The sequence below is a fragment of the Callithrix jacchus genome, chromosome 2 (assembly GCF_049354715.1).
Source record: "Callithrix jacchus isolate 240 chromosome 2, calJac240_pri, whole genome shotgun sequence".
NCBI classification, from domain to species: Eukaryota; Metazoa; Chordata; class Mammalia; order Primates; family Cebidae; genus Callithrix; species Callithrix jacchus.
The window spans coordinates 79,290,016-79,314,825 of NC_133503.1; the positions used below are offsets into that span (position 1 = coordinate 79,290,016).

General features: G+C 35.1%; 1 protein-coding gene across 5 annotated transcripts in view; it reads right to left on the bottom strand.

The window, feature by feature from the left end:
• The window catches only part of ADAMTS19 (ADAM metallopeptidase with thrombospondin type 1 motif 19), a 266,721-nt gene that overhangs the window by 129,537 nt on the left and 112,374 nt on the right, over positions 1 to 24,810 (bottom strand). For all 5 annotated transcript variants that reach the window (XM_002744633.6, XM_035290949.3, XM_078364939.1 and 2 more), the window contains one exon: positions 11,210 to 11,315. In XM_002744633.6, the coding sequence (XP_002744679.3) occupies positions 11,210 to 11,315 (106 nt within the window). The remainder of the gene's footprint in view (positions 1 to 11,209; positions 11,316 to 24,810) is intronic.

The following is a 24,810-nucleotide window of genomic DNA, read 5'->3' on the forward strand; positions in this document are numbered from 1 at the left end:
CATTTATATAATGAATATTCTGTTGTATATATACACATATAATAATAATATATATATAATGAATATTCCATTATATATATAGAATTCTGCTTACATAATGGAAAAAATATGTGTGTGTATGTGTGTGTGTGTGTGTGTGTGTGTACATATATATGCATGCACTCCCCTTACCCCACATTTTCTTTAAACATTCATCTGTTGACAGACACAGGCTATTCTTTTATAACTTGGCAGGTATGTTTCCATACCTATTGTGAATTAACAGAATTTCAGATTAAATATTCCTATTACTACAATTGGCCCTTTCACGTTCATAACTTTAGGATTTGCATGAAATAGTTGGACAGGCCTGTAATCAGACTTTAAGGTAGACTCATTGTAACTGAAATAGAATTAACTATTGTATTTTCATACAGTTTATCTTAAATAGGAATTCAAAATATGTACCAAAAACGAAAAATATATTACCATTATATTTGTATAGCAATAAAACCATATTTTCTCATAAAATTGTATTACTTAGTCAAAGCAATTGTCTTCCATGAAATCTGATTCCTCCACCGTGGGACTCAACTGCCTTATGTCCTGGACCTCAGGATGACCAACAGATGAGCATACATACAACAAACTTGTATTCACTCACACAGCAAATGTTTGAGTACTTATGATGTATAATACAATCAACTTTGTGCTGTGAGGGAAAAAATGTATTAGACAGGAATCCTGTTTTCACAGAGATTGCTATTCAGTTTGGAATCTATACATAGGTAAATATAAGAATAAATCAGTATATATCAAAAATAATTTTAAGTGACAAATGATATTTACAGTAATCAGTTCAAGAGACTTAAAAGTGGAAACAGCCCAGGTACAGTGGCTCATGCCTGTAATCCGAACACTTTGGGAGGCTGAGGAGGGTGGATCACAAGGTCGGGAGTTTGAGATCAGCCTGGGCAAGATGGTAAAACCCCGTCTCTACTGAAAAAAATACAAAAATTAGCCAGGCGTGGTGGTGCATGCTTATAGTTCCAGCTACTCAGGAGGCTAAGGCAGGAGAATCAGTTGAACATGGGAAGTGGAGGTTGCAGTTACCCGAGATCATGCCACTGCACTGCAGCCTGGGTGACAGAGGGAGACTCTGTCTCAAAATAATAATAACAACAATAATAATAATAATTAGCCAGGCATGGTGGTGGGCACCTATAATCTCAGCTATTCAGGAGGCTGAGGCAAGAGGATTGCTTGAACTCAGGAGGAAGAGGTTGCAGTGAGCTGCCACACTGCCACTGTACTACGGCCTGTCCAACAGAGACTCCATCTCAAAAAAAAAAAAAAAAAAAAGAAAAGAAAGAAAGAAAACATATTTCCAGCCAGGCTTTCAAATTTACTTTCACAAGAGTGATAGCATTTGTCTTGGCCATTAATAGGTAAGTAAAATTGGAATAGGTATAAATCAGTAGTGCTGGAAGGTGGGATAATAAAAAAGCCCAAATAAAGCCACGATGTTCGAAAACTGTGGATCATTTGCATTCATAAAATAGAGGGGTAGGTTGTGAAGTTAAAAAATAGACTAGGGTCACTCTATAGAAGTCATGAATCTAAGACTAAGGAATTTCAAATTCATTTATTAGGTTGTGAAAAGCAAGTTTTCTGACATGGAGATTAGGACCACAGTTCAGGAAGCTGAGTCTTAATAATGTGTGAGTAGATTAGAAAGATGAGGTAGTAAAGGAGAGGATAGCAGTTAAGTGGATACTACGAGGGTCCAAGCCTGGAGGAATAACAGGAGAAAGAATAGATAATTGAGATCGCTTTCTCATCTGAAGAATGAGTAGAATTTGGCCACTGATTATGGAAGTAACTAAGGGGAGAAAGAGTTAAAGATGGGGCTGGGCGCGGTGGCTCAAGCCTGTAATCCCAGCACTTTGGGAGGCCGAGGCGGGTGGATCACGAGGTCAAGAGATCAAGACCATCCTGATCAACATGGTGAAACCCCGTCTCTACTAAAAATACAAATAATTAGCTGGGCATGGTGGCGCGCGCCTGTATTCCCAGCTACTCGGGAGGCTGAGGCAGAAGAATTGCCTGAACCCAGGAGGCGGAGGTTGCGGTGAGCTGAGATCGCGCCATTGCATTTCAGCCTGGGTAATAGGACCAAAACTCCATCTCAAAAAAAAAAAAAAGAAAAAAAGAGTTAAAGATGGTTCAGATGTCTCAACTAAAGGCCTTATGGCAATAATGGTGACAGTAAGAGAAATAGAGAATTCTGAAGAAGCAGATTTATAGCCTGGCCCTCCCCTCTATTCTATCCAGGCACAATTTCTAGAGTAGTTATTATGTATGTACATGTTATTGATTCCCAAGGCTTATTTGTCACAAGATGTCTGTACTCTTGGTACTCTGGCAATCCTTAAAATTTTAGCAGGCACTCCAAATAGTTATTGCCTTCAAGGAAGTAACTTTGTGTATTTATTGCCCCATTAGCCTTTTAGTTCTGAAGAAACTCCTGAATTGCCTACTTAGTGGAAAAACCATGTCTCCATGCCAAAGTCTTATAATATATATGTTAGACCTTTTCCTCTGGTTCAAAAATCAAAACAAAAACCAAAAACACATATGCATTTTTGGTTATATCAAAACAGGCTTGATATTTTTATAATGACATGATATATATGTAATTTCCCCTAACTCATATAATTTTACCCAATTCAGAATCTCAATGAAGAAAACAGTCTAATTATTACACAAAGTTCTCAATCAATGGGTAAGTGGTATGTGTTTAATACAATCTCTTTCAACTTGTAAAAATATAAAACTCTGTTGCAGCTATATAGGTTATTTTCTTGACTTTATCCATTACAAGTATTAGTTATAAATGTACAAATGTGTTGAGAATATGACAGTGAACTAAGTAGACAAGATCTCATGGACAAACAGAAGAAAGAGACACAGGATAGAGAGTTACATTTTGAAAAGTTTTATGAATAAAACAAAGGGGAATAAGCCCAGGAAGTGGTTGTGCTTACAATTTTAAGAAATATTATCAGAAAGGTCTCACTGAACCCTGATACGTGACTGGAGAACTAAAGAAGAAGAATGGGAGACAGCCGTGCACATGCAGCTGCTCTGGAAAACTTTCCAGGTAGAAAGGAAAGGAAAGGCAAAGGCCCTGAAGGAAGTTTTTGTCTCATATGTTTGAGTTTCCACAAAGAGGCAATGAATCTGAAATGCTGTTGGTAAGAGGGGAATGAGAAGCTATAGGGAAATGGCTAGAACATGTAGAGCTTGGTAGGCTGTGGTGTGAGCTGGGGATTTTACGGAGTGAACCAGGAAGCTCTTGGAAGGTTTTGAGTAAAGAAGCCAGGCAATTTACTTTGCTGTAAGTGAATCTCCCTGACTCAATTTGAAAACAGGCTATAGGAGGCAAAGGCTAAAAAGGAAAGATTATTTAAGAGGTTACTGTAATAATGCAGATAAGAGACATTGGTAGCTTAGTCCAAAGAATTAGGAGAGCAATTAGTGAGAAGTAATTCTGGATGGATTTTATGGTAGAGTCAACAGCTGATAAATTGAATGTGAACTATGAGAAACAGAGAGCAGTCGAGGATAATTCTTTGGTTTTTGGTTGTTCCACTGGAAGGATGGAGCTCAATTTACTGTCATACGAAGACTTCAAGGGCAACATTTTTAGGGCTGGGGTAGTCATTTCTGTATGTGTGTACCAGAATAAAGTCTCACTTATGTGGACTTGGGTACATTTCAAATTACAGAGTATTCTTTTAATAAAAATTTACCTGATAATTTATTGAAAGTCTCATGCAATATCAAAAAAACATTCTAAACAATTTGAATATGCATACAGCATCTGTTTTGAATCAAGTTTCACTGACAATGTATGCATAATAATACTTTACTAAGGTAATGACTGTATTCAATCATTCACTTATTTGATATCTATCAAGTGCCTAATATATACCAAGCACTGTCAAATGAATTAAGAATCCCATTATAAGCAAAAACAGATATGGTTCCTCACCTCTTGAAGCTTGCAGCCTAATGAAATATATACCTAGCAGATGAACAAATCCACACTTACGAAGGAGGTGGTGTCACTAAAATGCTTAAGAGACTGACCTACAGAGAAGGCTTCCTTTAGAACATGGCTCTTGAGTGGGTATATAAACTATGAGCAGGAGGAGATAATTAAGCTAAACTTAAAACATAAGTATAGTACAGGGAGAGGAACAGCATGTACTTAGGTCCTGCAGTGTGAAAGAACATGGTACTTTTTATTTTAAGTTCTGGGGTATATGTACATGATGCACAGGTTTGCTACATAGGTAAACATGTGCCATGGTGGTTTGCTGCACCTATCAACCCATCACCTGAATATGAAGCCCAGCATGCATTAGCTATTTTTCCTGATGCTCTCCCTCCCAATCCTTCCTGCCGGGCTGCAGTGTGAGTTGTTTTCCTCCCTGGTTCCATGTGTTCTCATTGGAACATGGTACTTTGGAAACTGTAAGAACTCTAGTGCTGAGAATGAAAGGAAGTGTGAAATGAAGTATGGCTGAAGAGATAAGGTAGGAACAGATAATCCTGAGCCAGCCCAGAAGTAAGTTGAGTAAATTTAGCTAGAAAAACTCTTCCATGTTTTTGGCATAACACTGTAATTAATAACATGGACTTTGGATTTGGACAGACTTGGCTTTGATCATGTATTCAGGCACTTATTAGCTGTGTGAGCTTTGGCAATCATCTCTAAAGTAGTAGTATTGCCTTCCCTCTTTAGGTGGGAGCAGAAGTCTTTGGCCTCAATGTGCTAAGCCAGTGCAAAATTTTGTACATCAATAAATGTCCAGATTTAGCAAGGTCAGAAAACGGTCATGGGATTATGCTACTCATAAGTATATTTAAAATAATTATTTCCCAGATAATTTATAGTTCTTGCAATATATTAGACTTGGGGCTAAATTTTCCTAAAACCATACACAATAATGCAAGAGTCACTTCTGGTTGGAAACCACAAAGAAAATGGAGTTATTTGTAGACATAACGGAAAAAAGCCTATGGTGTGTGTGTGTGTGTGTAAAAGTATAGTATCTTTATATAACAAAAGAAGACACCACTAAATATTTGTACAAAAGAACAACCTTTATTATTTTCAATGAATGCCATAGGATTATGTCTATGTGCTTCATGAATAAAAAGGACAAAAATATACAAGTACAAGCCACCTTTCAGGCCAAAAATAAAAACGGATGGCTTTCTAACAACTCAAAAGCAACTTCCTAGTGCAAGAGTGACTTAGACTGAACAGCGACTGTCACATCTGCTATGTGGCAGGGCTACTGAGAGTGTCTGATGCCCTCGCTGCCATTTGATGAACTCCTTTTATTACTGGTTTGTATCCTGATAAGTAGCTGGTGCTAGAATGTAAATCAGCTACATCACTAAGCACACAGTGTACTTCAGCGTTTTTTTTTTTTTCATGCCAAGACTTTCAATGAAAGAAGCAATGTGCTATATTCTGGCATAGAGCCCTATCTCATCATACACCACACTTGAGTAGTAAGATCACATTGAGCAGTTAATGCAAAATATGACTTTGATGGAGAGAAATTTACTATGTACACTAAAGTAAATTCTAGAGGGCTTAAGTATTAAACAGAAAGGGAAAGAGAGACAGAGTGAGAGAGATAACATAAGACAACTATATAAAAATGTGTTTCCATAATTTTAGAATGAGAAAGTACTTGCAATTGTAAAAACCTAAAGAAGAAATTAGAAAAGTATAAAATTTGATGATTTAAAAAATCTACAGGATATAAATATTAAAAATCAAGATTAAATCACTTATAATTAGGAAAAATCTTTACAACATACTTAATGAAAAGATGACATTCATATCGAATAAACTAAAAAATTAATCTCTATTAATTTCAGTTTTCTCATCTGTAAAATGACAAGCATGACAATACTTAGCTCCAGATTTCTTATGTAATTGGATTAGATATGAATGCACAGTATTTAGCACAATACCTGCTAATGAAAGAGTACACTGTTGTTTTTATTAAAATCCCTTTGGCAAGTCAATACAAAATATGAAATTTTGAAAGTTTAAAAATATTTTGTAATTGTGCAGTAAAGAGTTAACAAGTTTGAGTAGTCCAAAACATGCACATGCCAAAGAACTATTTGGTCCTTGACTGACTCCTTGGAAGTAACCTCTAAGTCCTTGGGATATCCCTCCAAAGTATCTTTGACAAGAACATCTTTGTTCATATTGAGGCCTTCTACCATGATGGTTTTTGCTAACAATGTAATTTATGGTGGGGAACTAGGGCCAGGTTAACCTCTGGAGGGGATGGAGACTGAAGGTTTGCATTGTAGGAAGTCAACCTAGTCTACATATTCAAACTCCAGTAAGATCCCTGGATATCAACGCTCAGGTTAGCGTCCCTGGTTGCCAATACTTTGAGATGATTTCACACATTGCTGCTGGGAGATTTAAGCACTGTCTGTACAACTCCATTGGGACACAACAACTGGAAGCTTGAAGCCTGGTGTCTCCTGGACTCTGGCCTATGTGACTTTTTCCCTTGATGATTTTAACATATATCCTTCCGTGGTAATTAACCGTGACCATGAGCAAAACAGCTTTGCTGAGTTTTCTGAGTTACGCTAGCAAATCAACCCAAGAGTAGTCTTTGGGACTCTTCCCCCAAAACATAGCAATCTAATAACAATCTGTTAATAAGTCATGGCCAAAAAAGAAAGTAAAATCCCTTACTTTAACAAACTGTTGTTCATAAAGATCAGATAAAATAGAGTGGATATAATAAATATGTACATATATATACATGAATTCAATAAACTGTCAAATTCATGAAAAATTTTCTAAGTATTTTCATTCACAAAAATAAAGTTTTAGACTTCATTACATTAAATTATGAAGATCCCAATTACATTTGACAAATATGTGTTAACTCAGAACTACCAGTAAAAACATTTCTTGTCAAAAATTATGATTACCAGGAAAATAATAACTCCTATGTTTTACTGCTTAGACAACAAAATTGTTCTGAAAGGCAATTTTTAAACATTGACTTAAATAATTTATTTCCTCTTTCTTACTGTAGATTTTAATTTTCACTTTTCTATGTAATTATATAGTTTTAAGTTGATAATTTGCCAAAGGAAAATGTCAATACATTTTGGCTCACATTGTTTTAGATTACTTTGCACTAGTAAAAGAAAAAATGTTTGCTCTCTTTATACGCTCAAATCTTAATCCCCAAGAGTCATTTTTTTTAATACAGAGTGGAACATATTTATTTTTCCAGCTATCTGTGAACTTGTTCTGGGAACTTCTAGATCTGTTTTGAAACATTTTATATGTGATTATTTTACATGTAATTTCCTTGAATTAAAAAGTTTACATGGAATCATTCTGTTATTCTAAGACTGTGAGTTGCAGAATTATATTATATCATGGTTCGTTTTTAGTTTCTAGAAGATAGTTTTCACTTATATAATTTAACACAAAAAAAGAAAAGGAAATTCAAAAAGAAAAAGAAAAATATAAGATTAAAGAGTTTCACTTAAGTAGCTAACTCTTAATCATAACTCTAAGTAAAAGGGCTCTGCGTGTATATGTGTGTGTCTCTCTGTAACGTGTGCATGCACAATGGCATGTGCATAGAATCTGTAGATGTCTTATTTAACATCCATGAAGACTTTCCCAACTGGAGAGATTATGAGCATATAGACATTTTTTCTTATAACCTCTTTCTTTATTTCTTTTACATTGTGCCTTATATCTTATACTGGATGATAATGATGACATAATTTATATAGATAAATTTCTTCTTATTTGTTTTGTATAAACATGACATTATTCTGACTGCTGTTGTCTCTCACTGTCTAGCATAAAGAAAACACCAGCCACTACTTTTGAGACAAATATTGCTTACTGCTACGAAGAATTTTTAGTAACAGAGTAGTTCAACATATATCACATCCTGGTCCTAGTCCATCAAGTATTACATATACCTTTGGCACATCTCTATTGATTTTGGGTACAGCTCTATAAAAGTCAAATAAAATAATATTTTTGTACCATTTGAGCTATTCCAATCTGAGCTCCTGGTCATCAACCAACATTTCTCCTACATAAAGCTAAAGTGTCTTTTCCTTAAATCACCCCATTTAGTTTTTTATTTAAATAGTTATAGCTCCATGGTCAACAGTTTAGATGTTAATAAATTAACCTGTATTGTATTTGATTCCCTTAATTAGTATTTTTCCTACATTAGAATACAATGAAGATTGAAGAAATTAATTTTGATATCTGGTTTGAAGCATATCTGTTTAAAAATATACTTTTTAAAAGTAAACTCTACTATTGAGGGTACTTGACAAAATTATTTAAAATCTACAAAAATATACACTTTATATCAAGGTGTTACTGCATAGCTCAAGAGCAAAATTCATAATTATTAATCTGTATTTTATGATAAGTATATTTATGATTAATTTACACATAGCTTCTTAAAATTATTAGTAAGTTTTTCTTGCCTCTAGACATTATTCTCAGCAATTTTTCCTTTAAATGCTGCCTATGATTTTTTTCATAGGTTTTATGACTAAACTAAAAATATCCTTCAGTTATCAAAATTGTTTTGGAATTAAGGATCTATAGCCTATCATTCCTAGAATGAAATATTAAACAAGGTTATTGCACTGCATACTTTCCCTAAAGGATGATGATATTAAGGTATATTTATCTTTATTTTTAAGTAATGTATTAACTCTTATTCTTGGTTATTTGACTGAAGACTGAAAGCCTGTATGGGAGAATATGAAAGGATATTTGACCCTTGAACAACATGGGTTTGAACTGTGTATGCTGACTTATAGGCAATTTTTTTTTCAAATAAATGAGGATCAAAATTGATTGCAGTGTCTGTAGTTTGCTAACCTTGCATATATAGAGGAAAAACTTCTCAAATAAGTGGGTTCCACAGGGCCAACTGCTGGACTTGGATATGCATGGATTTGCGCATATGCAGACACCAATCCCCTGGCAAATACTGAGGGACAACTGCATATTTATACATTTAAAAATGGTGTCATCAAAAATCAATTACTTGAAAGTTACTAGGAGAGTACATTTTAAGTTCTCAACACAAAAAATGCTAAGTATGTGAGGTAATACTTATGTTAATTTGCTAAATTTTGCCATTCCACAGTGTATACACATTTTGAAACATTTACATGGGGTAAATTTTGATCAATTAAAAAAATTAAAAATCAATTGTTATTGATATTTTTCTATTTCTTAGGCTGGGTTATGGATACTTAGCTATAGCTATAGTTAATTTTTGATATTTTACTGAGCTATCTGATCACAATTTGAACACTTGTATTTATGTGAATAACTTTTTAAATTAACTATTGTCATGTCCTATGTAAATTGTTTCTTCTAAGCTTTCGTTTGTCAATCAAATTCCACTGCCAACTAAACGTTACTCAACTGCCTACAGACTCCAGGAATATAATGAAAATGAAGTGAGCTGGGTGTACCATACCAGGGTGTTGCAGCCTCTGATGAACTGAGAAAGATGGGTCTAATTTAAGGGGTACAGATACTACCGAGCTCGTAGGAATGGTTGCCATATGGGACTGTGGGTTGAGTGTTACCAGGTCTGCAAATCTTACTTTTATGTCAAATTTATACTTTTTTAATGTTGGCAACTAATTCAATTTTTAAACACTGAAGGCCAAACTAAATATGTCTTTAACTAAAGGGCCCTCCATAAAGATCACCTCCCTGTGTAGGGCCTCACTAAATCTGAGTCCAATTAAAACACTTTCATTTGTACTGCTGACATTGCCAGCAATTAGGAAAATCTGCACTCAAAATTAAGTCTGTTTCCCCAACCCGTGCATTACTTTTTTTTTTTTTTTTTTTTTGAGATGTAGTCTTGCTCTGTGGCCAGGCTAGAGTGCAGTGACACAGTTTTGCCTCTGGGTTCAAGTGATTCTCCTGCCTCAGCCTCCTGAGCAGCTGGGACTACAGGCATGCACCACCATGCCCAGCTAATTTTTGTATTTTTGGTAGAGAAGGGGTTTCACCATATTGGTCAGGATGGTCTCCATCTCTTGACCTCATGATCTGCCCACCTCGGCCTCCCAAAGTTCTGGGATTACAGGTGTGAGCCATTGCTCCAGGCCACCATTTCTACTTTAATAAACTTCCTAAAAATATGCCCATAGTTTTATGTAATTTGAATCCTAAACTAATCTCATATCAAAAGTATGTCCCTGTTCACAGATGAGGAATCTAGGCCCTAAGATAACAGATAACTTAATGTAGAATTATGGAACAGTTTGACCTAAATTGAATGGCTTGAGTTCAAACTCCTCACTCCAACAATTACCATTTTTATAATTTCAGGAGGGTAAATTAATTTCTCTGTATTTCAGTATTTTTCCTGAAAAATGAGCACACTAATAACACATCACAAAATTGCTGTGAGTATATACAAAGCACTTGGAAACATGCCTGGCAAATATTAATAGTATATACTATATAAGTGTTGCTATTATTAATTATTGCTACTAATCTCAGTGAAATGAAAATTAGAATAGTAATTCCCTCTTTGAGTTTGTATTAAGTGAACTAATCTATGAAAAATGTTTATAACTGTATCTGAGACATAGTTAATATTCAATACATGTTAATTATCTGTCTTTCATGTACATTACATCTAAATCATATGGATTAATTCCTTCACTTATGCCTGGTAATAATGAATATAGGTACTATCATAAGCTGGAATTACTTTCATTTGTAAGTAAATCACTGAGTGAATGTTTGAAAGTTTATAGCTTTGTAGTCTTATGATTATGGAAACAACATTTGTATCATTTAAAAATGTGTAGTGAGCTCAATCATGCACTATGTAATGACTGTCTTGATGGAGATTTTAATAATGTAATAAGATTTTTTTCAAAGAAGAGGAATAGTTGCAACACTCAAAAGACATTCTTTGATATAGTCGGTCTTCACCCCTTCTTGTCTCCCTAGTTTTTCAAAAACTTGAAGCCCAAAGAAAAAATCTAAAGCTATCCATGTAATTCAATAACTTGAATTACAAAGTTATATGCTAACATATTTAACATAGTCATCATTTTTACTTACTTGTGACCCATTTCATGAGCAATCGTAAAAGCAAGATTCAGGCCATTGTCTTCAGCGATAATACATTTTCTCTTTTCGCTACACATTCCACTCAAGTAAGCGATACCTAAAAAACACAAACATTAATTATTATATGTCTGAATGAAAATGCAAATGTTTATACTAGTTATTAGCAGCAGGAATGAAAATGACAGTTGTCTCAAATAAAATGTCAATATTAATCTGTGAAATCTAGCCCTAATACATGAAATTTTAGGAGCAAATGTTTATGTATAAGCCAGGCAAAAAACTGCTCATATCCTTTTCAATTTCATATTTTTGGTAAAATTGTTTTACCAATTATCAAATTCCCAAAAGGAATAATATAAGAATATATGTTATAAATACCAATTTCATCATCATGTAAGACAAATGAAGTTACAACTTAGAAAATGTAAATAAAATAGCAATGATTATTTTAAATATAGTCAATTATTGTGAAGAACATAGTTTCAAAAAAACATCACAACATTAAATATAAGGCAGTCTTGGACTTAAATTTATATTTTGGATAAATAAAATTGTTAAATTCTATTCTATAATACTATTTTAACTAATATGGCATAGACCTATATCATATTTGAAATATTAGAAAGGTTTAATTTGAAAATTTCTTTGCTAAATGGTATGTTGCATAGTATATGATATTGAAATATTACTTAAGGTAAAAATTTTAGCAAGATAATTTGATCTTTTGAAAATTATCAGCAAAAATGTTAATATTTAAACTCCTTGATATTCTTTAGTCAAATATTTATGTCCCATTTTACAAATTAAGACATATACTTGAATAATGATCATTTCAGAAAATGAATTGTAACCTACCAAGTATGTTTTAATATTATTTTTAAATAACAAAAATTATTATTATATCAACTATTTTTGATAGATTATATATTCTCTATTTCCCATATCCCTATAAAATAATTTTTGAACTCCTTTTATAGATAAAGATATTTAGACCTAGGAAGGTCTGATTTACCAAAGACCACATAATTACTAAACATGATGGAATGTGGATTTAATTTCACCTTTGAATCCATCTGCTGGAGATTTATTTTGTTTCTGAAAAAAATTTAATGCACAGCTTATGCTAATTAAAGATGGTCAGTTGACTGCCTATGACTTTTTTCTCTCTCCAGAAACAAAACATAATGGTAAGAAATAATGTAAATAAATTATTTTAATACAATTTTAAAAGAATAAATCATCATGTCCATGTTTGGGAAAGTTAGAAGATTCATGGAAGAATAAGAACAGATCTAGTGAAAGCTACAGCCTAAATGACAAGAGGAAGATTTTTGATGAGAAGAGAATTTCTGCATGGGGTGGAACTCCAGAAAGGCTCAAGACTGAGGCACACATGGTCTAGGGAGAAGCATTGTAAGCAGGATGAAAATGGAGATTAGCTGAAAGTATGTCTGACGTTCTCAACAACTCATTTAAACCTTCAAGCACAATGTTAAGGCCTGGTATCCACAAGCCTATCAGGAAAGAAGAGATGTAATAATCTTTAAGCAAAAGGTAGTATACACATATTATTTTTAGAAATATAACTACATGAAGAAACAGCAAAAAGATGAAATACATATATGGATGTAGTTTTTTATATCTTTACAAATTAAAATAGATTTTATAGAAATTTCTCATCTACAAATAGAGGAAATGACTTCTTAATGAATGGGTGGATGGATGGATGGATGAACAGACAGATGATAAGCCCAGTTACTTCATTTGGCTTACTAAGATAACTGAAATTACTTCAAGGTTAAATCAAGACAAATTAGGACAGAAAGATAAAGTTAGGGACAGAGAGGGACTGGGAAGGGAGAAGAGAAGGGGAGAAGGAGAAAATCATACTTATAGTGCTATTAAGCAACGAATGAAATAAAAACTTTTAAAATTTGATTTAAACATGAAAGATAAGAAAAAGGGAGGATAAAAAAATCTACTGTAAATAGAATATTGAAAGTTATAGCATTTGGAAATAAAGTAATAAGAGATTAAATGTTCCCCCAAATACTAAATTAAATTCACTATAATTAGCATGCTGTTATCATTGATCAGTACAAATTTTCCCTTAAGATTCCCATATATTTTGCCACTTTTTTCACCACAGCTAAAAGAGTCCCACCACCCTGTTCAGATTTAAACTCAGCTGATATGCATTATCATGTCATATACCTCTTTGTCACATGGACTAGTACATATAAAATTCAGTCACTTTAATAATTTTTACATGTCTTCTCCAGTATTCATTCTAATGTCATACTTTTCCCACATAAAAGTGGTACTGCCACTTGTTGGTAATTTTTATTTTTTCTAATGTCTTACTGTATTTGCATTGACTAGGATTTCCAACATACTATTGAAATATATATTTCCAACATACTATTGAAGTCAATGCATATATACTGTATTTGCATTGACTAGGATTTCCAACATACTTAGTGGGCAACACTAAGCTCCTTATTTTTCCTTCTGAGTTTAATAGAAATATTTACAGTTTCACAGTTGCATATGATATTTGCTGTAGGTATTCACAGAACATTTTGTTAACTTAAGGAAAATACTTTCCGATATCACTGTATGTCTGAGTGAAAAAGGAGAAAACATGATTTTATATATGGGTCAAAGGTAAATGGAAGTTGAATAGTAATTTTTGGAAAAGAACAAAAAAAGATTGGAATAGCCATTTAGGGAAATATGAAAGAGCTGAATAAGTACTACAGGAGTGCTTAATGTAAATGAGTCGGAAAATATGTTGCTTCGGCTGAGGAGTGCATGAGTTTGGAATAGCACTGACGTAGTACTCAGCTGAGTGATATTCAACCTGGTGGCTGAAACAAGAGTAAATTTAGATTCAATTTAGGTTGAGGTTTTGTAGATCAGGTGTAAAGACCACAAGGTATAAAAGTTGTCAGTAGGGCCGGGCACGGTGGCTCACGCCTGTAATCCCAGCACTTTGGGAGGCCGAGGCGGGTGGATCACGATGTCAAGAGATCGAGACCATCCTGGTCAACATGGTGAAACCCCGTCTCTACTAAAAATACAAAACATTAGCTGAGCATGGTGGCACGTGCCTGTAATCCCAGCTACTCAGGAGGCTGAGGCCGGAGAATTGCCTGAACCCAGGAGGCGGAGATTGCGGTGAGCCGAGATCGCGCCATTGCACTCCAGCCTGGGTAACAAGGGTGAAACTCCGTCTCAAAAAAAAAAAAAAAAAAAAGTTGTCAGTAAAGTTGAAATTGGAAGAAGGCCTAACACTTATATGGATCTATGGAGGGTGAGTAAAGAAGTAAGGTTAGAGGGAGCCCGATAATTTGGAGAAAAGAATACAGTAATAAAGAGAATAGAATCATCAATGATGAAAAGAGCAGACATTTTATTTAAAAAATACTGGAGACTGCAATCAGGGAGTGAGCATTGGGGATTTAATATTTCAGACAGAAAGTTCTAAGACATGACTAGGTATTGTCACAAGAGTAAAGACAGGTGCAGGTAGAGGTCATCTAGATTGAGATCAATAATTATTAAATAGTGTTGGGTGAACTAATAATATAAACATGAAATTGCACATGATCAGAAGGAACTTGGGACAGTGGGAGGTGACCAACATCCATAAGAAATGTGGGTGAAAATCAAGATCTATCACAGCTTTAAGTTGCTAATACTCAAAAATTTCAAGATCAGAGAGATTTGGGTTTAGAAACAGCAGTGGGGAGCAGGAGTAATGTGACAAGTGTACAACTTTTGTTTCTTTCTTGTTCCAGCCCTATGATACAGGAGAAGAGAAAGGGAACAATTGCCTCTCTTTGAACTCTAGATGACAGAAACCCATAATCACCAGGTTATAGGAAATCAATGACTATCATGTGGTCATGCAAAAAAATATGATGATACAGGCAATAATTTATAATGACATGTTTATGCAATAAAATGTAAATGTATACAAAATAATATAAAATATTAAAAAATGACTAGTGCATATTTATACAGAGGTATGATTACACCTATGTATCAAAAACATCATGCCATCACATATTCATATGAACAAAAAGATAGTTTTATGAGAAAGGTAAAGTCTCATAAATATGATAATCATGTCTACAAAATTTGAATGGTAATTAGTAGAAATTCTTATAGACTAGGGTGTGGTCTGTAAGACCAAAAATGGCCGAAAAGAACCCTTAAAATGACCATCTACTCCTATTCTTATTTTACCAAAGTGTAAAGTCAGAATCTTCATTTGAGACTCCGATAAATTTAAATTCCATTGTTCTTAGATTTGGAAAACTAAGGAATTTTTCTTTGATTTGAAAGTTATGGAGAATGATTGTAACCACACTAATTTAAATGACTTACATTATTCTCTTCAAAAGCCTAGCTTTTCAGTTCCTTTCAAGAACCCACATGTTTGTTATTATAACATGGGGTTAAGGGGCAAAGGATTTAACACAGATGTTATTTAAAGATAGATGTAATGCAGACCCTTTTCAAAGCACTATTTTTTTGAGACAGAGTCCTGCTCTGTTGCTCAGGCTGGAGTGCAGTGGTGTGATCTTGGCTCACTGCAACCTCTGCCTCCCAGGTTCAAGCAATTCTCCTGCCTTAGCTTCCCAAGTAGTTGGGATTACAGACACCCATCACCATGCCTGACTAATTTTTTTGTATTTTTAGTAGAGACAGGATTTTGCCATGTTGGCCAGGCTGGTTTTGAACTCCTGACCTCAAGTGATCCACCCGCCTCAGCCTCCCAAACTGCTGGGATTACAGGCATGTGCCACTGCTGGCTCAAAGCACTTTTTTAATACAAAAAAATTCTGGAAATACAAAGCAAACAAAAACAACCTTCTAATTTCTCACCTACAAATGAGTCAAGTCATGTACAAGAAGTCAACTGAACCTCTCATCAGAAAACAAAACACACGCTATGACATACCTCATAAGATAAGAGACTCCTAAAACCCTATGGGATGCATTTTCCAGTAATGGAACTAATGGAGAAATCAGAGTTTTTATGTGATCAGCTGGATCCATTCCAACAAAACTAAGTCTTTGGGCTCCAGAATTGGTGTTTTTAAGCACTAGCTAGGCTACCTGAGTTCAAAATCCAAGCATTCTTGGTACAAATTCCTGGCACAACTCTAGGTAAATTACTGATCCTATGACTGTACTCTATGACTCTTACTATTATTTGAGGCCTAATGGAACAAAAAATGTAATACATGACAAGCAGTAAAGGTGCAGTGATGAGGCATATGACTTTAAGAGTATGATTTTGGCTGGGGATGGTGACTCGTGCCTGTAATCCTAGCACTTTGGAGGATTGTAATCCTAGCACCTGTAATCCTAGCACCCTCGGCTTCTGAGGATCTTAGCACCTCGGAGGCCAAGGTAGGTGGATCACCAGAGATCAGGAGTTTGAGACCATTCTGGCCAACATGGTGAAATCCCATCTCTACTAAAAATACAAAAATTAACTGGGTATAGTGGTGTGCACCTGTTGTTCCAGCTACTCAGGAGGCTGAGGCAGGAGAGTTGCTTGAATCTGGGAGGTGAAAGTTGTAGTGAGCTGAGATTGCACCACTGCACTCCAGCCTGGGTGACAAAGCAAGACTGTCTCAAAAAAAAGAGTGTGATTTTAAAATGCTCATTTTAAAATCTGTTCATTAACACATAAAGATGTACATAAGATATTACAGGAGAATAAAAAAAGGGAAATAAGGTAGAGAAAAATCTAAGCATGAAAAGCTTTGAGAGAGGGTAACAACTTAGTGATATCCCTGAGTAGGCAAGGGTTAGCCAGTGAAAGGCAATGGGAGTTGGGGAGTTCCTGAACAAAGGACTAAACAGAGGAAAGGGCAAGCAGATGCTTATAAGAGAGTTAATGTCACTCATAGAGGTGGTGGCTTAGGGTTTTTAAGTGTGCCAGCCATGTAGCACATCTCTGCATCAACACTGTATTCAGGATTTCCTCAGTTGTGGGTGTGTTAAAAGAACTGCAAAGGTGAAATTGTCTGAAACAAAGACTAACATATAATGTGATCCCATACAATAAAAGTGCAATTGTGAAGAACCAAAATTTGTTTTATTACTAACTAGAAAAAAAATTGGAATGATGTAAGAATAGTACCCAGATAATATGAAACCCATTTACATGATTAAATTCAAATAGGCCTTTGAACGTGTTTTTGAATCTAAGTTGTCTCACTAGTTGGCTAATAATCTGCCTGTTTCATTAAAATACAAGAAGGTGATGTAGGAATGTAAAAGTACCCTTATGGAAGTTTGGTATCAGTGTAGCTAATTTCTATTTTAAAAGATAGATTTTTTTAAAGGCTTCCAGATTTTCTTAAATGTTTAAGTAATTTAAAACACTTATGCAGTTTTTATAAATGCTAAGAGAAAACTAATCTAGAAAGAGAAATGAGTACAATAAAAGTTATAATAAACATCTGATCAAATAAGACAGAATATTGTATAGATCTTAAAATGTTGTTTATGCATGCTAGCATCATGATAGACTGAATCCCCTTTTGCTAAAAACTCATAGAGATGACAAATTATAGGTAACATACACTTTTTTTAATGTATGGCTGAGGTTGAAAAAGAAAAGATAATTCCCAAGTGCGAAACTAAAGTTTAAAAAATTCAAATCTGGAGAGATAAAATCATGAGTTGATGCTGCCACTGCCTGAGTAACATATAAGATATATAACTTCTTAAATAAATGTATGGTTTCAAAATGTCTGTGGGTACAGGCACTGGTGAGTAGGGAACAGAGATTCATGCATAAACCAAAAAGCCTGAAAATGCTGTTGTTAATTACCATCAAGCATTTGAAAATAACCTTAGGAATCTGTCAGTGCAGGAAAAAACAAGAAAGCTTGGCTTAAAGAAAAAAAATCTGAGTATGCTAGAAATAAAAACCCAAAGCTACCTTAAGCATGGGTATGAAGCTTAAGAAATACTAAGCCATATACGTAACATAAAAGTTGATCCCATTATGTGGATATCTTTGCCTGTTCTGTGATAACCAATGAAATATGACCATGATGAGATACTTTATCACCTCAGCAAGCATGAAATTCTCATAGGGGAAACATGTTTCACTGAATATGAGCTCACAAATCATTACAAGCCAAGTAAAGAAATGGTTTCCTGTGAAGAAAGAGACCACAGATATAAAAACTAGAGAAAAATAATGATGAAATAAATACTTATTTAACTTAAAGAGAGCAAGTTTGAAGTTCACATTCACTGTGCCACCACAAATATATCTTTTTGTCAATTAGAGAAAGAAACCACTTCATAATGATACTTTATATACAATTACTGGTGTAATAAACAGTTTTTTGAGAAAACTTTCACTGATACGTGATAAAAGTTGTTTAAGTACATATACAAATCATAATGTACACAATTGTAGTATACTTGTATACATATCTTTATATGTTTGGATAGCAGATGTAATTATAATGTATAAATAAGTACACAAATATATAAATGAAAATTTAAATGTTATCTATTATAATAAGCATTAATCTGGAAAAGACCCTCAGTGAAGGAACTAGTAAAAAAAGTGCTACAGAAAAAAGGAAGCTGAACATAGAAACAAGGGGTGAAAGCTGGGCGCGGTGGCTCACACCTATAATCCCAACACTTTGGGAGGCCGATGCGGGTGGATCACAAGGTCAAGAGATCGAGACCATCCTGGTCAACATGGTGAAACCCCATCTCTACTAAAAATACAAAAATTAGGTGGGCATGGTGGCGCGCGCCTGTAGTCCCAGCTACTCGGGAGGCTGAGGCAGGAGAATTGCCTGAACCCAGGGGGCGGAGGTTGCGGTGAGCCAAGATCGCGCCATTGCACTCCAGCCTGGGTAACAAGAGCGAAACTCCGTCTCAAAAAAAAAAAAAAAAAAAATAGAAACAAGGGGTGAATACAAGAATACTGGCATGAAAATCTTCATAAACATTCTCAATGAAATAACAGTGACAGTAATAATAATGTCTGAGTTTTGAGGTGTGTGACATTTATGCAATGAAGTAACTAATAGAGTGAATTCAATAACAAAAATTAGATAACACATGAACTAATCTAAAGAACTCTAATATTGTTCAGACTCAGAAGATAAATGATAACCAATTTTAGACTATGTTAATATGAAAATATGTACTTTTCAAAATTAGTAACTACTGAAATAACTATAATTAATAACTAGCAAAATTATAGAAAGCAAAAGAAATTAGAAAAATGTAATCATTGCAATAGAAGTAAAATAGAAAACAACTAGAGAGAAATTATCTGGTAAAATGAAAGCAGAAATAAAGTAAAATATGTTAGTAGTCAAATTAGATTAAAAGTAACTTACTTTAAAAGCTTATTGGAGTTAATAAAACTCCTATATATCTGGCCATAAGAACACATGTAAAGCTTAATAATAAAAATATTAATACAACAAAAAAGAATCACCAAGCCAAATAACTCCCAAAGAGTTGGTTCACAATATTAATATTTTATAAAATACCCTGAAGTAAAAATATTATGCATAAAGGGAATAATTATATAATTATAAGAAGTATTTGATAATATTTAATATATTTGTATATCATAAATTCATCTCAAACTAATGATAAAATTAAAATAGATAATTCTAAACTAGTATCAATAATTGATCTTTCAATAATTGATAGATTCAATTAGATGAAAATGAAGAAATAGAGAATCTAAATATTCCATCTGAAAAGTTTTATATAATTTTTTCTCTCTCTTACACACACACACACACTTTTTAACAATTAGAAGATACATATTATGTTCAAACTAAAACTCTTTCTAAAGTTGCTAATGCCACCAAACAACACTACATACACAAAGAACAATGTCACAGAGGTAATATTCTCTAACTGCACTGCAATAAAATTAGAAATCAACACAAAGATAGTTACTCTTCCAATTCCTCCCTTTCTTCTTCCTCCTAATAAGTGGATGTTTTGAAACAGAATTTGAGATAACTTATGGATTATCAGCGGAAATAATAAATATTTTAGAAATAAATGTATCCATTCATTACATAACAAAGCCAGTGGTGCACAGTGCAGAGTAGTTCATAGTGGTCCAATATTCCTGTTGGGAACAACTAGGAAGGCTGGATAAAACAGAAAATAGTATTCGTAAAGGCATCAGTAAACCATAGAAGCAAAAAAAAAAAAAAAAAATAGAAGTTTTTAAATCCTAAAAATAGGGAAAACTCTCAAAGGTGAGCTAAATCACTAAAGCCACTTTTTCCCTGATAGTTTGCTGATTTTCAGCAAGAACTGGAGAATGAGAAGCTGGACTTAATCCAGAAGAGGACAACTGCAGAAGAAAACAGAAAAACAAATGGGGGTGGGAGGGGCCAACCAGCACTGGATTTTATTGTCCATAAAAGGCTGGAGACTTTGGTGGTCGCATAAGCTGAAGTAAAAAAACTGGAGACTTGAGAAGCCATAGAGTATTCTCCTTCAAGAAAATTGCCATATTCTAAAACTGGCATGGAATGGTATTTTAAATAGCAAAATCCCAAACCTCTGTATAGCCAAATGGAATCTCCAAGTGGACTTGTGACACAATACAGTCCCAAATTAGGATCATTAGTTCCCATACTGTCTAGACCAAGAAAGACTAAATAATTTATCCTACATAATAATATCATCTGGAACCTCCATTGCTGCAGAGATTTTAAACATTAATCATTGATTCAAAAGATACCAGCCTTTCATGATGAGCAGGTCAATTTGACCACAGGTCAACAATAAACTGTCACCAAGGAGTGACCAAATACTGCAGCTAGCAGATGGGATTTTAAAATAATTGGAATTAATATGTTAAGGAACATTGAGGAAAAGATAGCCAAAATTGGTAAAAGATGCAGAAACTCTCAGAGAATTGGGATTTATAAAAAAATCAAACACATTTTTTATTTGAAAATCACAGTATTTGAGATTATTATCTCAGTAGATTATGATCTCAATAGATGATTTAACTGCAGATTAAACAGAGGAGGAAAGAGAACTAGTTTGCTGGATAGATTAATCTAAAATACCCAAATTCCAGCAATAGAGAAGAAAATGATTAGAAAATGTTTTTAAAAGAACATGATATACATGTGAGACACAGTTATAGGTATTGCATTCTTCTAATTTTGAGTAAACAGACAACAAAATAGGACATTTGAGAATTAATGATTAAATGTATTTCATAAGCTGTAAGGCAATAACAGAATAAATAAAGCTCAATAAGGCCCAAATCCAAAACACAGATAACAATCCATGCTGAAGAGAATGTGGAGCATCAGGAGCCATCATTCATTCCTGATTGGAAAGCAAAATGGTACAGCCACTTTGAAAGACAGTTTGGCAATTTGTTACAAAATTAAACATACTCTTACCATATGATCAGCAATCACACTAGTTAGTATTTATTTACCCAAAGCAGCTGAAAATTTACGTTCACACGAAATCCTGCACATGGATGTTTATAGCAGCTTTATTTGTAATGGCCAAAACTTGGAAAAGGTGAATGGATTCATAAGCTGGTATCTCCATCCAACAGAACATCATTCAATGCTAAAATGAAATGAGCTGTCAAGACATGGAAAGAGATGGAGGAATCTTAAATACACATTACTAAGTGACAGAAGCTAGTCTGTAAGCCTACCTATTGTATGGTTTCAACTATCTAACATTCTGGAAAAGGCAAAATTATGGCAAAAGTAAAAAGATCAGTGGATGCCATGTATTAAGAAGGGAGGAATCAATAAATAGGTGGAACACAGAAGATTTTTTAGGGCAGAGAAGCTACTCTATATGATACCATAATAGTGGATGCTGTTATGCATTTGTACAAACCCACAGAATTTTAAATACCAAGAGTGAATTCTAAATAAACACTTTGGACTTTGGGTGATAGTAATGTGTGCATGTAGGGTCATCAATTTTAAAAAATAATGTACCACTCTAGTGGTGAATATTGATAACAGGGGAGGCTATGCATATGTGGGGATTGGGGACATAAGAGAAACCTCTGTACCTTACACTCAATTTTGCTGTGAATCTAAAACTGCTCTAAAATAGTCTATAAAAGATTTAAAAGCTTGGGAAGCAACAAGAAGAATATAAGAAAACAAACAGAACAAACACAACTCAAAACTGCTGAAAATAAAAAGAAAAGGAGAGAATCTTAAAAGTGCCTAGGGAAAAAAAGGGAAACTTTACTTCAAAGTAACAAGAATGAACCTGACAGGTATCTGCAACCAACACAATGCAAGCTGGAAATAATGAAATGGCATGTTTAAAGTTTGGTAGGAAAAAAGAATCTGCCAGTCTCTAATTCTATATTATGTGAAACAACTTTTTGAAAAATAAAGATACCATAAGAATGTTTTCATATATACAAAAATTGTTTCTCAGACAGAAAAAAATATTATCTCAAATTGAAACATGGAAACGCAAGAAGACATGAAGAATACTAGGAAGAGTAGCTATATAAGTACTATAAAAATATTGAATATATAAAACATTAATGTTAGCATCTCCCAAAATTTAATACACATGCAACAATGTATAGTAGGGAGATAGTACAAGGGTTCAAAAGTTACAAAAATAAGTATAATTGACATTAGAAAATATTTTAACATAGTCATTACAAAATAGAACACATTTCAAATGTGTAGTCTGAAATGAAAACTGTCCTTAGGGAAGTTCATAGCATATATGAGAAAAATATTGAAGGGTGGCTTGCAAGAAGACTGAAAAGAAACACCTCCTGCCTGCAGCTCCCAGTGAGATTAATGCAGAAGGCTGGTGATTTCTGCATTTCCAACTGAGGTACCTGGCTCATCTCACTGGGACTAGTTAGACAGTGGGTACAACCCACGGAGGGTAAGCAGAAGCAGGGTGGGGTGCCACCTCACCTGGGAAGCACAAAGGGTTGGAGAATTCCCTCCCCTAGCCAAGGGAAGCCATGAGGGACTGTGCCATGAGGAATGGTGCATTCTGGCCAAGAGACTAAGCTTTTTCCATGGTCTTGCAACCCACAGACTAGCAGATTCCCTTGGGTACCTACACCACCAGGGCCCTGGATTTCAAGCACAAAATTGGGTTGCCCTTTGGGCAGACACTGAGCTAGCTGCAGTTTTGTTTTAATACTCCAGTGGTGCCTAGAACACCAGTGAGACAGAATCATTCACTCCCTGGAAAGGGGGCTGAAGCTAGGCAGCCAAGTGGTCTAGGTTAGTGGATTGCAACCCTATGGAGCCCAGTAAGCTAAGATCCACTAGCTTGAAATTCTCGCTGCCAGCACAGCAGTCTGAAGTCGACCTGGGATACTCAAGCTTGGTGGTGGGAGGGGTGTCCACCATTACTAAGTCTTGAGTAGGCAGATTTCCCCTCACAGTATAAACAAAGCCACTGGGAAGTTTGAACTGGGTGGAGCCCAGTACAGCATGGCAAAGCTGCTGTAGCCAGACTGTCCCTCTAGATTCTTCCTCTCTGAGCAGGGCATCTCTGAAAGAAAGGCAGAAGCCCCAATCAGGGGCTTACAGACTGAACAAAAGGGAACAAAACCCCAGCAGACCTGCAGCAGAGGGGCCTGACTGTTAGAAGGAAAACTTACAAAGAAAAAGGAAGATAAAATTTCCATCTACCTGGGACAGAACACCTGGGGGAGAGGTGGCTGTGGGTACAGCTTCAGCAGACTCAAATGTTCATGCCTGCCAGCTCTGAAGAAAGCAGCAGATCTCCCAGCACAGCGCTCAAGCTCTGCTAAGGGACAGACTGCCTCCTCAAGTGTGTCCCTGACTCCCATGCCTCCTGATTGGGAGACACCTCCCAGCAGGGGTTGATAGACACATCATACTGGAGATTCTAGATGGCATCTGATGGGTGCCCCTCTGGGATGAAGCTTCCAAAAGAGGGAAGAGGCATCAATCTTTGCTGTTCTACAGCCTCTGCTGGTGATACGCAGGCAAACAGGGTCTGGAGTGGAATTCCAGCAAACCCCAGCAGACCTGAAGCAGAGGGGCCTGACTGTTAGAAGGAAAACTAACAAACAGAAAGGAAGAACATCAATATCAAAAAGGACATCCAGTCAGAGACCCCATCTGAAGGTCAACAACATACAAGACCAAAGGTAGATAAATCCATGAAGATGGGGAGAAACTATTGCAAAAGGGCTGCAAATTCCAAAAACCAGAACGTCTCTTCTCTCCAAAGGATCACAACTCCTCACCAGCAAGGGAACAAGACAGGATAGAGAACAAGTTTGATGAATGGACAGAAGTAGGCTTCAGAATGTAGGTAATAACCAACTCCTCTGAGCTAAAAGACCATGTTCTAACTCAATGCAAGGAAGCTAAGAACCTTCAAAAAATGGTTAGAGGAATTGCTAACTAGAATAACTAGTTTGGAGAAGAACATAAGTGACCTCATGGAGTTGAAAAACACAGCGTGAGAACTTCATGAAGCACACACAAATATCAGTAGCTGAATCGATCAAGCAGAAGAAAGCATATGAG